At 47.3% G+C, this 18,991-nt stretch overlaps 1 protein-coding gene across 3 annotated transcripts in view; it reads right to left on the reverse strand.

Moving 5' to 3' along the window:
* The window catches only part of DENND10 (DENN domain containing 10), a 31,221-nt gene extending 15,022 nt beyond the window's left edge, over nucleotides 1-16,199 (reverse strand). For 2 of the 3 annotated variants that reach the window (XM_071069047.1, XM_071069048.1), the window contains exons 1-5: nucleotides 16,091-16,199; nucleotides 12,736-12,932; nucleotides 9,917-9,996; nucleotides 4,715-4,863; nucleotides 2,417-2,528 (exon numbers count right to left, since the gene is read on the reverse strand). In XM_071069047.1, coding sequence (XP_070925148.1) covers nucleotides 2,417-2,528; nucleotides 4,715-4,863; nucleotides 9,917-9,996; nucleotides 12,736-12,932; nucleotides 16,091-16,145 — 593 coding nt within the window. In that variant the 5' untranslated portion in view covers nucleotides 16,146-16,199. Of the gene's footprint in view, nucleotides 1-2,416; nucleotides 2,529-4,714; nucleotides 4,864-9,916; nucleotides 9,997-12,735; nucleotides 12,953-15,327; nucleotides 15,583-16,090 lie in introns of all 3 variants that reach the window. The other variant, XM_071069049.1, reaches the window with a different exon arrangement.
* Between the last annotated feature and the right edge of the window lie 2,792 nt (nucleotides 16,200-18,991).

Raw genomic sequence — 18,991 nt, forward strand, 5'->3', positions numbered from 1 at the left:
AAGTTCTGGCCCTCTCACTTAAAATCTGATGCAATCATGATCATAATAATAACTCCTAAAGTGTGTCTTAGAGGCTAGGTACATGTTAAGCTAGGTACATGTTAAGCATCTTACACAAATTATTTCCAGTCTTAAAAACAAACTTGTAAGGTAGATATTATGATCATTTTACAGATAAAGAAACACAGGCTCAGAAACAATCAATTCTTTTGTTTTGTTTCTGTGACAGGGTGTCACTCCGTCGTCCAGGCTGGGCTGCAGTGACATGATCATGGCTCACTGCAGCCTCCACCTCCTGGGCTCAAGCGATCCTCCCACCTCAGGCTCCTGTGTAGCTCGGGCTAAGGGTACATGCCACCATGCCTGGCTAATTTTTGTATTTTTTTATAGAGATGGGGTTTTGCTGTGTTGCCCAGGCTGGTCTTGAACTTCTGGTCTTAGGCAATCTGCTAGCCTCATCCTCCCAAAGTGCTGGGATTATAGGTGTGAGCCACCATGCCCAGCCAACATTCAGTATCTTTTATGTGTTCACAGAGCTAATAAGTTGCCCTCCCAAGATTTCAACTCAGTTCTTTCTGACTATGAAGCCTTTGTTCTTTTCATTACCTTATACTTATCCTCTGCCAACCTTAATTTTCTCATTCATAAAACAGGGTAAAAATACTTCCTGGCAGGGTTCTTGTTATAAGTACATTCAATAATTTAAGATATCTTATAAAATGCCTGGCATACAGTAAACCCAACACGAATGCTAAGTCCTCTTTCTTTTAAAAGAGGATCTGGGCCGGGCGCGGTAGCTCAAGCCTGTAATCCCAGCACTTTGGGAGGCCGAGATGGGCGGATCACGAGGTCGGGAGATCGAGACCATCCTGGCTAACATGGTGAAACCCCGTCTCTACTAAAAAATACAAAAAACTAGCCGGGCGAGGTGGCGGGCGCCTGTAGTCCCAGCTACTGGGGAGGCTGAGGCAGGAGAATGGCGTAAACCCGGGAGGCGGAGCTTGCAGTGAGCTGAGATCCGGCCACTGCACTCCAGCCTGGGTGGCAGAGCGAGACTCCGTCTCCAAAAAAAAAAAATAAATTAAAAAAAAATTAAAAAAAAAAAAATAATAAAATAAATAAATAAATAAAAGAGGATCTGGCCGGGCACAGTGGCTCATGCCTGTAATCCCAGCAGGAGGCAGAGGCGGGAGGATCATGAGGTCAAGAGATCGAGACCATCCTGGCCAACATGGCGAAACCCCATCTCTACTAAAAATACAAAAAATAGCTGGGCGTGGTGGTGCGTGCCTGTACTCTCAGCTACTCAGGAGACTGAGGCAGAAGAATCACTTGAACCCAGGAAACTGCAGTGAGCCGAGATTGCGCCACTGCACCACTCCAGCCTGGCGACAAAGCGAGATTCTGTTGCAAAAAAAAAAAAAAGACCTAATGGCTGGGTGTGGTGGTTCATGTCTGTAATCTCAGCGGAGGCAGGAGGATCACTTGAGCCCAGGAGTTCAAGACCGGCCTGGCCAACATAGTGAGACCCCAGAAACCCCATCTTGACAAAAAATATAAAATAAAATAAAAAAGAAAAAAATTTACAAGGACCTAGTAACAAGTTAGATTTAGTAAACAAAAACTCTTTAAAAATATGTATGGCAGGTGGGGGGCCTGTTAGAGGGGACGGAGCCTGGCAGACACCTCCTGGCCCTGAGCTGACCCCCCCGGCAAAAAAATTATTAACAATAACAAAATCTATATGTATTTTGGCCGGGCACAGTGGCTCACGCCTATAATTCCTGCACTTTGGGAGGCCAAGGCATGAGGATCACTGGAGCCTAGGAGTTTGAGACCACCCTGGGCAACACAGCAAGACCCCATCTCTACTAAAAATGAAAATAAAATAAAATTTAAAAAATCTATATGTACTCTCAAAATAAGTCTTTGTCCTGCTCTAACATTTTTTAATTAAAACAAGAAAAAAAAGAGTCTTTGATAAAATTGAACAGAAGGAACAATTTACCTAAAACGGGTCGGCAAACTATGGCCCGTGGGCCAGCTGCCTGTCCTTGAAAATAAAGTTTCATTGACCACAGCCATGCTGAGTCATTTAAGTGCATGTCATCCATGGTTGCTTTTGTGCTACCCAGGCAGTTGAGTAGTTGGGACAGTGACCATATGGCTCACAAACCTAAAGTATTTACTGTCTGGCAAGGAAAAGTTTGCTAACCCCCTGCTCTAGAATAGTCATAAATAGTCCAAATCAGTGGCCTTGAACTACTAGAGCTAAACAGAAACTTCAGACCAAAGGTGGTATTTCACCACATGCTATTTATAGCAAATGTGCAACAGAACAGAGCACACAGTAACATCTAGTACCACAAACTGTCTGCCAAGAAAGTTAACACTTTTTGATAATTAGAGATGATACCTGGTAAACTCCTGGACCTCTTCTATTTTGGGGTGATACACCACAATTCTTTTCTTTAGCATCAGTGCTGTGTGTAAGATAACAGTTTCCATTCCAAACTGAGATACAATGTCTTCAAGAAAGAGAAATTGTAATGTTACTGCATTACACATCATGTAAGGAAACAAAGGTTTTTTTTTTTTCTTTTTTTGTTTTTTGAGACAGAGTCTCACTGTGTCACCCAGGCTAGAGTTTAGTGGCATGATCTTTGTTCACTGCAACCTGCCTCCTGGGCTCAAGTGATTCTCCTGCTTCAGCTTCCTGGGTAGCTTGGATTACAGGCACAAGCCACCATGCCCAGCTAATATTTGTATTTTTAGTAGAGACGGGATTTCACCATGTTGGCCAGGCTGATCTCAAACTCCTGACCTCAAGTGATCCACTCACCTCAGCCTCCCAAAGTGTTGGGATTACAGGTGTGAGTCACAGTGCCTGGCCTACAAAATTATTTTTAATACAGAGAATTTAGGCAAATGTTGTAAAGCTTACAAACACTTTATTTGGTGGACGAGGGGATCTATCCTATGTCGGCTTCCCAGGACGTGTGCTCTGCCCCACATGAGACTCTATGGTGGGATGCAGAGAGGAAGTTAGATTCACAAAAAAGTGAAACAACTGATGTGAAGGGAACCAGCACCTTTCTGTATCATTAAAACTTCCTGATTAAAAAAAATAATAATAAAGTGTCTGCCAGGTGCAGGGTGGCTCATGTCTGTAATCCCAACACTTTGGGAGGCCAAGGTGGGAGGATCACTTGAGCCCAGGAGTTTGAAATCTGCCTGGGCAACACAGGGAGACTCTGTCTCTAAAAAATGTTTAAAAAGTATATGGGGCCAGGTGCAGTGCCTCACACTGTAATCCCAGCACTTTGGGAGGCCTAAGCAGGCGGGTCGCCTGAGGTCAGGAGTTTGACACCAGCCTGGCCAACATGGTGCAACCCCATCTCTACTAAAAATACAAAATTAGGCTGGGAGCAGTGGCTCACACCTGTAATTCCAGCACTTTGGGAGGCCAAGGCAGGTGGATCACCTGAGGTCAGGAGTTCCAGACCAGCCTGGCCAACATGGAGAAACCCCATCTCTACTAAAAATACAAAATTAGGTGGGCGTGGTGGCACATGCCTGTAATCCCAGCTACTAGGGAGGCTGAGGCAGGAGAATCACTTGAACCCAGGAGGCAGAGGATGTGGTGAGCCATGATTGCGCCACCCAGCCTGGGCAACAAGAGCAAAACTCTGTCTCAAAAAAAAAAAAAAAAATTAGTTGGATGTGGTGGCAGCTGCCTGTAGTCCCAGCTACCTGAGAGGCTGAGGCACGAGAATCACTTGAACCTGGAAGGCAGAGGTTGCGGTGAGCTGAGATCATGCCACTGCACTCCAGCCTGGGTGACACAGTGAGATTCTGTCTCAAAAAAAAAAAAAAAATTAGCTGGGCAGGGCTACTCGGGAGGCTGAGGTGGAAGGATTGCTTGAGCCCAGGAAGTTGAGGTTACAGTGAGCCGTCATTGTACCACCACTGCACTTCAGCCTCAGTGACAAAGCAAGACCTTGTCTCAAAAGGAAAAAAAGTAAGTCCACTAACTCCATCATGTCCCCCAGTATCATTACTTAAGTCCTTAAGTTAGCCTGACAAACAGCTAACACCTCAACAGGGATGCTGAGAAAACTCAAAGAACAGCAGGATCAAAAGAAAAGACAGATGGGCACTGTGGGGGGACATGACAGAGAGCAGCCTCGCCTTCAGAGATCCCCTCGCCTCCTGCTCAGGGACACTGAAGTCTGTGGCTTAGGCCTGGGCTGTCTGCATTTTGGATTTTCCAGCTGGAACTTAAATTAGGGGCTTGGGGTCAAGGACTTGGGCTCTTCAGATGACAGAGATAACTGCTAAGATCTAAGAAAAGAAATGTAATCCATGAAGACCTCGAGCCACAAAATTGAGCTTACCAGTGAGAAAACATTTCTAAAATAGCCAATAGAATAATATGGAAACAAACACCACAAAAACCTGTTTTCCTGTGAGAGAATTCTAACTCAATAAGGAAATACAGGGGTTAAAGTTACCCTCTCGTGTACAAATGATATGAAAAATATTATGTAAATGAAAATAACGTATGGAAGGATTAGAATTATCTAGTCATTAGATAATTCTAATTAGATAATCTAATTATCTGATTACTCTAGTAGGAACAATAGGATCTAATGAGACTGTTCTTGGCTTGGGGATTTTGTCGTTGGATGGGTTTTGTTTTTTCCCTTCTTACCTTTGATGGAGCCAGCCAGGTAGGCCTTTCGGACATCAAAATCCTTACTAAGGAAAGAGCCATTTTCTTCACTCTGGCATATCCCCTTTGTGAGAACTGCAATATAACTCTCCATCATTTTAACTGGGCTCCCATGTTTCAGGTACATTCTGTAAGAAAGGACAACAAAGCAACTATGCTTCCATTTGGCATAAATCATGTGGAGATATGCACCCAGGCTGGTCTGGGTGCTTTCTCAAGAATCCGAAGCCACCTTGCTATGCCCTTCTGAATGCTTCACTCTTCTTTTTTTTTGAGACAGAGTCTCACTCTGTCACCCAGGCTAGAGTGCAGTGGCACAACCTTAGCTCACTGAAACCTCCACCTCCTGGCTTCAAGTGTTTCTCCCGCCTCAGTCTCCCGAGTAGCTGGGATTACAGGTGTGCGCCACCATACCCCGCTAATTTTTGTAATTTTAGTAGAGATGGGATCTCACCATGTTGGCCAGGCTGGTCTCTAACTCCTGACCTCAGGTGATCCACCCACCTCAGCCTCCTAAAGTGCTGGGATTACAGACATGAGTTACCGCACTTGGCCTGAATGCTTGAATCTTTTCATGTAGAAAGTAGTGTTACTTCGGTGAAACGCTGTCTCTACTAAAAATACAAAAAATTAGCTGGGCGTGGTGGCAGGCGCCTGTAGTCCCAGCTTTGGGAGGCTGAGGCAGGAGAATGGCGTGAACCCGGGAGGTGGAGCTTGCAGTGAGCCAAGATCGCGCCACTGCAATCCAGCCTGGGCAACAGAGTGAGGAGACTCCATCTCAAAAAAAAAAAAAAAAAAAAAAAAAAAAAAAAAAAAAAAAAAAAAAGTTGTGCACTTATCCTGTGTCTCACATTCTCAACTGGGGTTCTTAGTCATGCAACTCTGTTTTATTACTAAGATTTCCTTTGACAAGAAAGGAGTTTTATGCACTGTTCACAGAGAAAGCAGTAATTAGTTGTAGAACCCATACTTATTATTAGAGTTCCCAGAGGTAGCTACATTTAGCTAATTAAGAAATCAGGCCGGGCGCGGTGGCTCAAGCCTGTAACCCCAGCACTCTGGGAGGCTGAGACGGGCTGATCACGAGGTCAGGAGATCAAGACCATCCTGGCTAACATGGTGAAACCCCGTCTCTACTAAAAAATAACAAAAAACTAGCGGGGCGAGGTGGCGGGCGCCTGTAGTCCCAGCTACTCGGGAGGCTGAGGCAGGAGAATGGCGTAAACCCGGGAGGCGGAGCTTGCAGTGAGCTGAGATCCGGCCACTGCACTCCAGCCCGGGCGACAGAGCGAGACTCCATCTCAAAAAAAAAAAAAAAAAAAAAAAATCAACATTCCTTTAGGTTTCTGGTGATAAATGCACATTAGATATTCATCATCAAGTTAAAGCTTCCAGAAAATGCTGACAGGAAACTGGATGCATTTATAGCTCACATGTGGAATCCCTCTCTTCCCCTTGAAATCTCTTCCTGTGAGCAACGAAAACTAAATTTTGCTTGAGAAACATGACTGGGTCTATTTGGGCCTTTCAGGAGCTGGTGGGATAGAAAATCGGGAAGAAAATAAAACATATTTAACACAGATCACTTGAGGGCTGGGCACGGTGACTCACACATGTAATCACAGCACTTTGGGAGGCCGAGGCGGGCAGATCATTTGAGGCCAGGAGTTCGAGACCAGCCCGGGCAACATGGTGAACCCCTGTCTCTACCAAAAACAAAAATTAGCTGGGCCTGGTGGGTCATGCCTGTAATCCCAGTTACTTGGGAGGCTGAGGCAGGAGAATCGCTTGAAGCCAGGAGGAGGAGATTGCAGGGAGTCAAGATCACACCACTGCACTCCAGCCTAGGCAAGAGTGAGATTCTGTCTCAAAAAAAACACGGCCGGGTGCGGTGGCTCAAGCCTGTAATCCCAGCACTTTGGGAGGCCGAGGCGGGTGGATCACGAGGTCAGGAGATCGAGACTATCCTGGCTAACATGGTGAAACCCCGTCTCTACTAAAAATACAAAAAACTAGCCGGGCGTGGTGGCGGGCGCCTGTAGTCTCAGCTACTTGGGAGGCTGAGGCGGGAGAATGGCGTGAACCCGGGAGGCGGAGCTTGCAGTGAGCCGAGATCACGCCACTGCACTCCAGCCTGGGAGACACAGCGAGACTCCGTCTCAAAAAAAAAAAAAAAAAAAAAAACAAAAAACAAGACAGATCACTTGAAAATTATATTTATCACAGACTAAATGAAAAAAGCAAGTGTTTTAACTGCTTGCCACCTTTTGTCAATCATCAGTGTTTTTAAAAAATTACTAATTCAGGCCAGGTGCAGTGACTCACGCCTGTAATCCCAGCACTTTGGGAGGCTGAGGTGGGTGGATCACCTGAGGTCAGGAGTTCGAGACCAGCCTGACCCACATGGAGAAACCCCATCTGTACTAAAAATACAAAATTAACTGGGCTTGGTGGCGCATGCCTATAATCCCAGCTACTCGGGAAGGCTGAGGCAGGAGAATCACTTGAACCTGGGAGGTGGAGGTTGCGGTGAGCTGAGATCACGCCATTGCACTCCAGCCTGGGCAACAAGAGCAAAACTCCGTCTCAAAAAAAAAAAAAAAAACAAAAAAAAAACTACTAATTCAGTTCATAACTTGAGGGAAAAAAGGTAAAGAACAAGGAATGTGGTGAGCTTTCACACACGTAAAATACATTCAAACCCAGGAACTCACACACAAGCTCACACGGGGAGAAAAACTTCTCTGATAGGATATAAAAAAGGAGGTCACAGGAGTTGTGTGGAGTGGGGGTCAGGAGGTAGAACTGGAGTCTGGGAACAGGAGGAGGAGGGAGCTTAGTTTTCACTGTATAATCTCCTGTATTTCTAAGTGTGCTTTATTACCACCAACAACAAAAAAAAGCAAAATGCCATTAACTTTCTAAAATAGAGGCCGAGCGCTGTGGCTCATGCTTATGATCTCAGCACTACGGGAGGCCGAGGCAAGAGGCTCACTTGAGGCCAGGAACTCAAGACAAGCCTGGTGAACATGGTGAAACCCTGTCTCTACTAAAAATATAAAAATTAGCCAGGCGTGGTGGTGGGTGCCTGTAATTCCAGCTACTTGGGAGGCTGAGGCACAAGAATTGCTTAAACCCAGGAGGTGGAGGTTGTAGTGAGCCGAGATGGCGCCATTACATTCCAGCCTGGGTGACAGAGTGAGACCGTGTCAAAAAAAAAAAGTTATGAAATATAAACAATACACAGTAATAGAGAAGAGAAACATAAGGTTGGTAGGATAAGATGACTTCTTACATGACAACCCTGGGCCAGGAGAGATAAAACAGAGGGGAAAATCCCCCCAAAAGCACTCCACAGGAAAAGCCCACAGTGTGACCCAGAGGGCCTTGTTCAGATAGACATCCATAGGCTGCCACACCTGGCCTGGACAGCTGACTGCAAGTGTGCATGAAACCCTGGTTCTCTAGCAGGGCCACTAGCTGCAAGCGACTAGAGGCTGAAGGGGACCACGGCAGTGAACCTGCAGCCACATAGGGAATGAGGTTCCCTCCTGCGGGCTTCCGCTGCGGCTGTGCGCAGCAAGCTGTGTGTGGAACGCACGCCTGCCTGCTCCTCTCACCAGAAACGGAAGGAGACAACTCCATCAACCTCACTGTCATGAAGAAAAGAAGTCTTTGCCTATGAGTGTGTGCATGTACACGCAGACCTGTGTGTGTGTGTGTGTGTGTGTGTGTGTACAAATACGTGGACGTGCATATATGCAAGAGAGAGCATAGTGCTGCATTAAAGGGCAGGAAGCAGAGGAGGCGGCTGGCAGTAGCTCCGAGTTCTCACTTCTCTTGCACCATGACAGGAGAGGAAATCCGGGATACTACAATGCCATGCACCGCAGAAGCTGAGAAACCATCTGGGCCTCCTTCTGGGCAGGAAGTGGGGTCTGAAGCAACCTTGCCTTTTGGACTCCAGAATATTTCCCAGTGAATTCAGTTGAGCAACCAAATGAAATGGGAGTCCAATGTTTGTTCAAAAATACCTCTGTAGTGTTTCAGTTTATGGCTTCTGGATAGCGTCTTTTCCGGCAATAATAATCTCCCTTTGTGTAAGTGCCACATTAGCAGACAGCTGTTTATCCAGAGTGAGACATTCACCTGGAATTTCTTATGAGAATAGGAAGCTTTTTTATTCTGGCTGGCTGCAAAAATGGTGAAATCTCATTTAGCCTAGATATAATCTAACTGAAACCCTTAGGTAATGAGAAGATAGTCTTACGATAGTTTTTCTCTTTTTTATTTTTTTGCTTTTTCTGGTGTGTGTATATACATTGATGCACAAAAACAGCCAAAAGGCAACCATTTATTGAGGTTTTTTTTTTGAGATGGAGTCTCGCTCTGTGGCCCAGGCTGGAGTGCAGTGGCGCGATCTCGGCTCACTGCAAGTTCTGCCTCCCGGGTTCACACCATTCTCCTGCCTCAGCCTCCCGAGTGGCTGGGACTACAGGCGCCCGCCCCCACGTCTGGCTAATTTTTTGTATTTTTAGTAAAGACGGGGTTTCACTGTGTTAGCCAGGATGGTCTCGATCTCCTGACCTCGTGATCCGCCCACCTCAGCCTCCCAAAGTGCTGGGATTACAGGTGTGAGCCACTATGCCAGGCCATTTTTGATAAATTTTTCAACAATGGAGATGAAACTAAAACAGTCTAGCTGAATCACGACTAACCAATTAATCAGAATTCCCTAGCTTCTCAACATTCCAGCTAAGAAATGTGTTCTTGTGCTTCGGCATAATTCTTTCCCCAAAATGACTGCACACACAGACCTTGACACATACAAACCAGTTTACCGTGTCATAAGGCACTTAACTTATCCAACCTACTAAGGGAATTCTAGACTAGAAGTGAACAGAAGTAACAGACCAAAAGTAGGAAGTGACTCAGAACACCCAGGAGCTACAATAGCTACACAAACTGCTTCTTCTCTTCCCCTAGATCATTTACCCAAATAAGAGAAGTATCAACAAAGCAAAAGAGAAATGCCCTCTTTACAGTCTGTGAAGGGCTACTAAAGATTTTGTTGGGGAGACACAAGGCTGAACTTTGCTTTCTCAGTATAGAAATCTGCTATTTAACTATATTAAGGTCTTCATTTTATATATTAGCATTTAATACAATTTTTATACAGACCTACACAATATCCTAGTGAAGGCAGCATACTTCTCTGGGTTAAAATCTTTGGTGGTCAGAACAATAGAAAAATGAGTCACCTGTTCAAAAGAAACAAAAAAAAAAAAACACACTTTTTAAAGACGCTTTAGCAGAATTTTTATTACCATATTCTAACAAACCTTTTAAGACATAACAGTATTAAAAGAAAAAGACTGCCTGGGCGCAGTGGCTCACGCCTGTAATCCCAGCACTTTAGGAGGCCAAGGCGGGCGGACTACGAGGTCAGGAGATCGAGACCATCCTGGCTAACACAGTGAAACCCCATCTCTACTAAGGAATACAAATAGCCGGGCGTAGTGGCGAGCGCCTGTAGTCTCAGCTACTTGGGAGGCTGAGGCAGGGAATTGCTTGAGCCCAGGAGGCAGAGGTTGCAGTGAGCCGAGATCGTGCCACTGCACTCCAGCCTGGGCAACAGAGTGAGACTTTGTCTCAAAAAAAGAAAAGAAGCTTCATTTACTTATATGCCTCTATTATTATAAATTTCTGATAATCATATACCTAATATTTCCACTAATGAGACAAAATTCAGAATTTTAGAAATACAAAACTTTGAAGAGATACATTTAAAATGAAGAGTAGGTAGTGACGCATGCCTGTAATCCCAGCTACTTGGGAGGCTGAGGCATGAGAATCTCTTGATCCTGGGAGGCAGAGGTTGCAGTGAGCCGAGATCATACCACTGCACTCCAACCTGGGTGACAGAGCAAGACTCCATCTCAAAAAAAGAAAAAAATAAATAAAAAGAACTTACTGAGCAATAAACCAAAGATTTCATTACATATTGAAACCTATCTTTTTGGCCAGGTGCAGTGACTCACGCCTGTAATTCCAGAACTTTAGGAGAAAAGACAGGAGGAACACTTGAACCCAGGAGTTCAAGACCAGCCTGGGCAACAGAGTGAGACCTCATCTCTACAAAAAATTTTAACACTAGCAGGGCATGGTGGTGCACGCCTGTGCTCCCAGCTACTCAGGGAGCTGAGGTGGGAGGGTCACTTGGGCCCAGGAGCTTAAGACTGCAGTGAAACATGATTGTACCACTGCACTCCAGCCTGGGTGACAAAATGAGACTCTGACTCAAAAAATAAAAATTAAAAATTGAAGTTAAAAGATAAAAAGAAAGAAAGAAAATTAGCTGGATGTGGTGGCACATGCCTGTAATCCCAGCCACTCAGGAGGCTGAGGCAGGAGAATGGCTTGAACCTGGGAGGCAGAGGTTGCTGTGAGCCGAGATCATGCCGCTGCACTCCAGCCTGGGCGACAAGAGCAAAACTCGCATCGAAAAAAAAAAAAAACAAAAAAACAAAAAAACACAACCTATCTTCTTGCAAATTTGTATTTTTTATATTTTGTAACTATGAATCTGCTTTGTCTTAAGCCTTCTACAGTTTCTAAATTGTTACCTTCCTGCTATTTTAAATGTAATTTCTTAAATTTAAGCTGGTATTCTAGTCACGTTTCAGAGTCCCACTATTGGCTATACATTAGCCCTAAAACAGGAAAAAATGTCTGTCTGGGTACATGCCAGAGGCTCAGCCACTTTGTTCCAATATTCTATTCTTTGAAAAAACCTGCTGGTTGCTTGGGATTAGGAAAGTCCACGATTACCACATCCTAGTCTTCCACGTCACACTGACACTGTTCATACCAAACAACACACCAAGAAAAGTCTACTTCATACTTGAGCTGCCTTAAACATCCTTTCTAAATTTTTTTTTTTTTTTTTTTTTTGAGACAGAGTTTCACTCTTGTTGCCTAGGCTAAAGTACAATGGCGCAATCTCGGCTCACCACAACCTCTGCCTCGCAGGTTCAAGAGATTCTCCTGCCGCAGGCCTCCCGAGTAGCTGGGATTACAGGCATGCGCCACCACGCCTGGTTAATTTTTTGTCTTTTCAGTAGAGATGGGGTTTCTCCATGTTGGTCAGATTGGTCTTGAACTCACAACCTCAGGTGATCCACCCGCCTCAGCCTCCCAAAATGCTGGGATTACTAGCGTGAGCTAACGCACTCGGCTTGCCTTTCTAAATTCTGAATTTATCCTGGCCGGGTACATCATCTGAGGTCAACAGTTCAAGACCAGCCTGACAAACATGGTAAAACCTGTCTCTACTAAAAATACAAAAAATTAGCCAGGCGTGATGGTGGGTGCCTGTAATCCCAGCTACTCGGGAGGCTGAAGCAGGAGAATCGCTTGAACCTGGGAGGCAGAGGTTGCAGTGAGCCGAGATTGTGCCATTGTACTCCAGACCGACCAACAGAGAACAACTCCATCTCAAAAAAACAAAAACAAAAAAAAAGGGGAAAAGACCACATATTGCTGTACTGCTCACCACTATATCAACTACAGGGTCTGTCATATAATAGACAATAATAAATATTTACAGAATGAATGAGAGTGAAGTGTGAAAGAGAATATTCCCAATGAAAATAATATTTAATATTTTCTTTCTTTTTTTTTTGAGACGGAGTCTCACTCGGTCACCAGGCTGGAGTGCAGTGGCGTGATCTCAGCTTACTACAACCTCCGCCTCCTGGGTTCAAGCGATTCTCCTGCCTAAGTCTTCTGAGTAGCTGGGACTACAGGCGTGTACCACAACGCCCAGCTAATTTTTGTATTTTTAGTAGAGACGGGGTTTCACCATGTTGGCCAGGATGGTCTCGATCTGTTGACCTCATGATCCGCTCACCTCGGCCTCCCAAAGTGCTGGGATTACAGGGGTGAGCCACTGTGCCCAGCCTATTTTGGGTTTTTTTTTTACCTTCATACAATCATACCTTTTTCAAAATGGAAGACTCTGGAACTTCAATTGTTGTGATATAAAACCATGTTCTTCTGTACTGACCAAAGACAAAGGGATGGAGAAGTTTGTTTTCATCTGTAAGGCAGCATTTTCTCAGCAGCAGGTTCCTTAATGTGGCTGTCGTGGAAGGATAACACCACACCCACAGAACTTCTCCATTTGTGTCCTTTTCTACGGTGGAAAGATGGTCACTGTGAGAATGTCAAACAGCAGCAAGGAAGTGAATTGATTGGTTACTCAGAAACACTTAGTGGAATCAGTTTTAACACCCCATTTTACAAAGCAACTTAGAGTACTTGAGACCCCAAATTCCCACCTATCTCTACTGCTCAAATTATCTAGCTGTCATGATCCTGAATTACAGGCCACCTGAGTAAAAAGTTTTTATAACAAACCATGAATGAAAATTCAGCCTTAGGGCCGGGCGCGGTGGCTCAAGCCTGTAATCCCAGCACTTTGGGAGGCCGAGATGGGCGGATCACAAGGTCAGGAGATCGAGACCATCCTGGCTAACCCGGTGAAACCCCGTCTCTACTAAAAAATACAAAAAACTAGCCGGGCGAGGTGGCGGGCGCCTGTAGTCCCAGCTACTCGGGAGGCAGAGGCAGGAGAATGGCGTGAACCCGGGAGGCGGAGCTTGCAGTGAGCTGAGATCCGGCCACTGCACTCCAGTCTGGGTGACAGAGCGAGACTCCGTCTCAAAAAAAAAAAAAAAAAAAAAAAAAAAAAGAAAATTCAGCCTTAGAGATAAGGTAGAGTTTTGGCCGGGCACAGTGGCTCATGCCTGTAATCCCATCACTTTGGGAGGCCAAGGCGAGAGTGGATTACCTGAGGTCAGGACTTCGAGACCAGCCTGACCAATCTGGAAAAACCCCGTCTCTACTAATAATACAAAAATTAGCCAGGTGTGGTGGGGCATGCCTGTAATCCCAGCTACTCGGGAGGCTAAGGCACAAGAATTGCTTGAACCTGGGAGGCAGAGGTTGCAGTCAGCCAAGATCGCGCCACTGTACTCTAGCCTGGGCAACAGAGCGAAACTCGGTCTCAAAAAAAAAAGAGAGATTGTTAGAGTTTCTCCCCATCTCCTCCCATACAAATGCTTATAAACTAAAATTATATTAAGTTTTTATCTAGTTGGAATAATTCTTTTTTTTTTTTTTTGAGGCGGAGTCTCACTCTGTCACCCAGGCTGGAGTGTACTGGTGCTATCTTGGCTCCCAGGTTCAAGCGATTCTCCTGCCTCAGTCTCCGGAGTAGCTGGGATTACAGGTGCCCACCACCATGCCCGGCTAATTTTTGTATTTTTAGTAGAGACAGGGTTTCGCCATGTTAGCCAGGCTGGTCTTGAACTCCTGACCTCAGGTGATCTGCCCACCTCGGCCTCCCAAAGTGCTGGGTGGAATAATTTTTTTTTTTTTCTTTTTAGATGCAGTTTTGCTCTTATTGCCCAGGCTGGAGTACAATGCAGTAATCTCAGCTCACCGCAACCTCCATCTCCCAGGTTCAAGTGATTCTCCTGCCTCAGCCTCCCGAGTGGCTGGAATTATAGGCATGCACCACCACATCTGACTAATTTTGTATTTTTAGTAGAGAGGGGGTTTTGTTTTCTCCATGTTGGTCAGGCTGGTCTCGAACTCCCGACCTCAGATGATCCGCCCACCTCGGCCCCTCAAAGTGCTGGGATTACAGGCGTGAGCCACTGTGCCAAGCTGAATAATTCTTAATAAATACATAGAAAAGGTCTGTCGAAAACAAAACTGGAGATGAACAGTGAAATCTTTCAAACCATGTTGCATACCAACTGTATGAATTTTGTATTTAAAATTGTTGGCCGGGCGCGGTGGCTCAAGTCTGTAATCCCAGCACTTTGGGAGGCCGAGACGGGCGGATCACGAGGTCAGGAGATCGAGACCATCCTGGCTAACACGGTGAAACCCCGTCTCTACTAAAAAAATAGAAAAAACTAGCCGGGCGAGGTGGCGGGCGCCTGTAGTCCCAGCTACTGGGGAGGCTGAGGCAGGAGAATGGCGTGAACCCGGGAGGCGGAGCCTGCAGTGAGCTGAGATCCGGCCACTGCACTCCAGCCTGGGTGACAGAGCGAGACTCCGTCTCAAAAAAAAAAAAAAAAAAAAATTAATCGGGTGGTGGTGCACGCCTGAGGTCCCAGCTACTCAGAGGCCGAGGCGGGAGGATAGTTTGGGCCTGGGAGGTGGAGGCTGCAGACAGCGGTGATTGCGCTACTGCACTCCAGTCTGGATAAGAGGGAGACCCTGCCTAAAACAAACAAACAAAAAAAAAGATGAAAGAAAAAGAAATACAGTAAGCGATTCCCACATAAACGCACTGCTTCGAGGCAGTGAAAAATAATCAGCATATTTCTTCAGTTTTGCTAAAGCCTAAGCAATGTTATTGTGCACTTGGGGAATAGAAAGAGTTTAGGGGTGTGCAAAAATCTCGGGAAAATAAAACTTTTTCGAAGGGAACCAAGGGGTTCCACCCCCTAAACACTGCACGAGGCTGCCCAAAGATCCCAATGTGATATTTTTTAATTATGGAAGATAATTACATTCCTCAGAGCTAACCGAGATTCCACCTCACACGATTGTGTAGAAACTCCTGCTTTATGCACAAGCTCGATCACATGATGCAGGAGCTCTCCACTGGTGGGGGTTGGGGGCTCTGGGCTACACTGCGAGGGTCCCACGCCCGGCTCTGTACTGCCTATAGTGTGTCGGTGCACAATGACGGCCTGGGCCTCCATTTGCTCCTCCGTGAAGTGCGCGTCAGACGTTTCCCACGGCCCCTGGGTCCTTGGTGAGAGCTAAAAGGAGACAACGTGTGTACTACGCGCAGCACCCGGCCCAGAAGTCTCCAGCTGCCCGGTCCCACAGTCACCCGTGGCTCCGAGGCAGCCGCCCGCGCGCGGCTCGGGAGAACCGGGCCCTACCTCCTCCCTGCCGCGCCGAGCCGCGCCGCCAGCCGGCCGCTCCCGCCCGGCCCGGCCCTGCCCGCGCAGCGCCCCTCGCAGCCGCCCAGCCTGGGCGCGCAGGGGGAGCTCCACCCTGGGATCTTGGAGGTCCCCGGGTTCCCTCAGGCCGGAAGGGCCCCACAGGCGGCCGCGGGCGAGCGGGCGACGGCGGCGGGCCGGGTCCCCTGTTCCAAGGAGGCCGGGCTCCGCAGCCCCCAGTCCAGGCCCAACAGGGAGGGGGCCGCGCCCTCCTCATGCGGGCGGCGCCAGGGGCCGCGGGAGCCAGGGCTGCCCCGGGCCGAGGTGGAGCAGAGGCAGAACCAGGGTGCGGGCTTGCCAAGCAGGGCGCCTACGTCCTCACCGATCAGCCCGACTCCAAGCATCAGCTGAGTGTCCACCACCTGGGCCGCAGCCATCTTCCGCCGCAGCGGCGCGCAGCTCTGGCTGCCGCCTGCAGGACCCGCCTCTCACCCGAGCCCCGCCCCGCCCGCCCGCCGTAGGGCCCGCCCCATAACAGGCCCCGCCTCCCTCCCCGGCCCAACACAGGCCCCGCCTCCCGCCGTAGGACCCGCCTCCCTCCCGCCCCGCCCAATCACAGGACCATCAACCTCCACGTCGGCCCCACCCCACGCGCAGGCCCACCTATTCCAGCCCCAGTCCTACCTGTCAGGACGTGCTGGATGCAGCTCGCCTCCTCTTCTGCCCTTGGCCCTTCGCCCTTGGAAACCTCCTTGAGTCTCCGCAGCCTCCCTCAATTTCTCTAATCCAGCTCTTCATCCTTCTTCTCAATCCACTCCAATCTTTCTTCCCGTTTTAGGCTTTCCTTGTTCTACCTCTGCCCTCTAGTCAAGCTCAAAAGAACAGGTCACCTTGTTCCTGAAAAGGGGCGTCCTGAGGATGGAGGAAGGGTCTCCATTCATTCCTTCATCCAGCCATCCCCAAAACAAAAATAAAATTGAGGGCCTAATAAGGCATTAGGGATACCTTATAGGGCTGAACAAGACAGAGCAGCCCACTGGGGAAGACAGACAATTGGTGAGTAGAATAAATAAATAAATAAATAAAATAAAACAATTAGCTGGGCGTGGTGATGTGTGCCTGTGGTCCCAGATCCTTGGGAGGCTGAGGTGGGAGGATCGCTTGAGTCTGGGAGGCTGAGGCCACAACGAGCCGTGTCTGTACCACTGCACTCCAACCTGGGTGAGAGAGTGAGACCCAGTCTCAAAAAAAAAAAAAAAAAAAGGTACATCTTTGTCCCAGTTTGCTGGATGGCAGTGCCCTGCATCCAAAGCAGATATTTGAGGTGCAGATTGATACGAGTTGGTGTTGTATTGTCAAGGTTTTTTTTTTTTTTTTGAGACAGAGTCTCGCCTTGTTGCCCAGGATGGAGTGAAGTGGCACAAACTTGGCTCACCGCAACCTCTGACTCCCGGGTTGAAGCCATTCTCCTGCCTCAGCCTCCTGAGTAGCTGGGATTACAGGCGCCCACCATCACGCCCAGGTAATTAAAAAAATTTTTTTGTAGAGATGGGTCTCACTATGTTGCCTAGTCTGATCTCGAACTCCTGACCTCAAGTGATGCTCCTGCCTTGGCCTCTTATTGTACTGGGATCAGAGGCGTGAGCCACCGCACCTGGCTAATTTTTTTTTTTAGTAGAGACGGGGGTTTCACCATGTTGGCCAGGCTGGTCTCGAACTCCTGACCTCAGGTGATCCACCTGCCTCAGCCTCCCAAAGTGCTGGGATTATAGGCATGAGCCACCGCTCTCTGCCTGTTTTATTTTTTGTAGAGATAGGGTCTCGCCATATTGCCCCAGCTGGTCTTGAAATCCTAGGCTCAAGCAATCCTGCCTTAACCTTCCAGAGTATTATATAAAACTTAACATATTTTGGCTGGGCGCAGTGACTCACACCTGTAATCCCAGCACTTTGGGAGGCCGAGGCGGGCGGATCACAAGGTCAGGAGATCGAGACCATCCTGGCTAACACGGTGAAACCCTGTCTCTAATAAAAATACAAAAAATTAGCCAGGCGTGGTGGTGGGTGCCCGTAGTCTGAGCTACTCGGGAGGCTGAAGCAGGAGAATGGCGTGAACCCGGGAGGTGGAGCTTGCAGTGAACTGAGATCATGCCACTGCACTCCAGCCTGGGCGACAGAGCGAGACTCCGTCTCAAAAAAAAAAAAAACTTAACATGTTTCAGCTATTATTCTGGGTTGAATTGTGTCCCCTCAAAATTCATATGTTGAAGCCCTAACCCTGAGTACCTCAGAAAGTGACTGTATTGGAGGCCTTTAAAGAGGTGCTTAGGTTAAAATGAGGCCATTCATGGTGGGCCCTAATCAATCTAATGGATGTCCTTATTAAAAGAAGAAATGTGGGCCGTGTGCAATGGCTCAAGCCTGTAATCTCAGCGCTTTGGGAGGCTGAAGCAGGTGGATCACTTGAGGTCAAGAGCTTGAGACCAGCCTGGCCAACATGGTGAAACCCTGTCTCTACTAAAAATACAAAAATAATTAGCCGGGCATATTGGCAGGTGCCTGTAATCCCAGCTACTCAGGAGGCCGAGGCAGGAGAATCACTTGAACTCGGGAGGCAGAGGTTGCAGTGAGCCAAGATCGCGCCACTGCACTCCAGTTGGGCAACAGAGCGAGACACTGTCAAAAAAAAAAAAAAAAGAAGAAGAAATGTGGACACAGAGAGACACCAGAGGCCTGCGTGGACATAGGAAAGAGCATATGTGAAGAGGTAGCCAGAAGGCAGCCATCTGCAAGCCAAATAGAGAGGCAGCAGAGGAACTAACCTGCCCACATGCCTTGATTTTGGATTTCTAGCCTCCAGAGATGTGAGAAAGTACATTTTTGTTGTTCAAGCCACTCACTCTGTGCTACTTCATTATGGCAGCCTGAGAAAACGAATGTAGCTACCCTTAGGTAATTTGGAGGGTTTGGGGGTCATTTGATTTTGTTTTCTTTTTGAGAAAGGATCTGACTCTGTTGCCCAGGCTGGAGGGCAGTGACATGATCTCTGCTCACTGCAACCTCTGCCTCCTGGGCTCAAGCGATCCTCCCACCTCAGCCTCCTGAGTAGCTGGGACTACAGGCACGCGCCACCACGCTCTGCTAATTTTTGTATTTTTTGTAGAGATGGGGTTTCACTGTGTTGCCCAAGCTGGTCTCAAACTCCTGAGCTCATTTATTTATGTCTTCTTTATTTATTTGTTTATTTATTTACTTATTTTTGAGACAGGGTCTGGCTCTTTCA

The sequence above is a fragment of the Macaca nemestrina genome, chromosome 9 (genome assembly GCF_043159975.1).
Source record: "Macaca nemestrina isolate mMacNem1 chromosome 9, mMacNem.hap1, whole genome shotgun sequence".
Classification (NCBI taxonomy): Eukaryota; Metazoa; Chordata; class Mammalia; order Primates; family Cercopithecidae; genus Macaca; species Macaca nemestrina.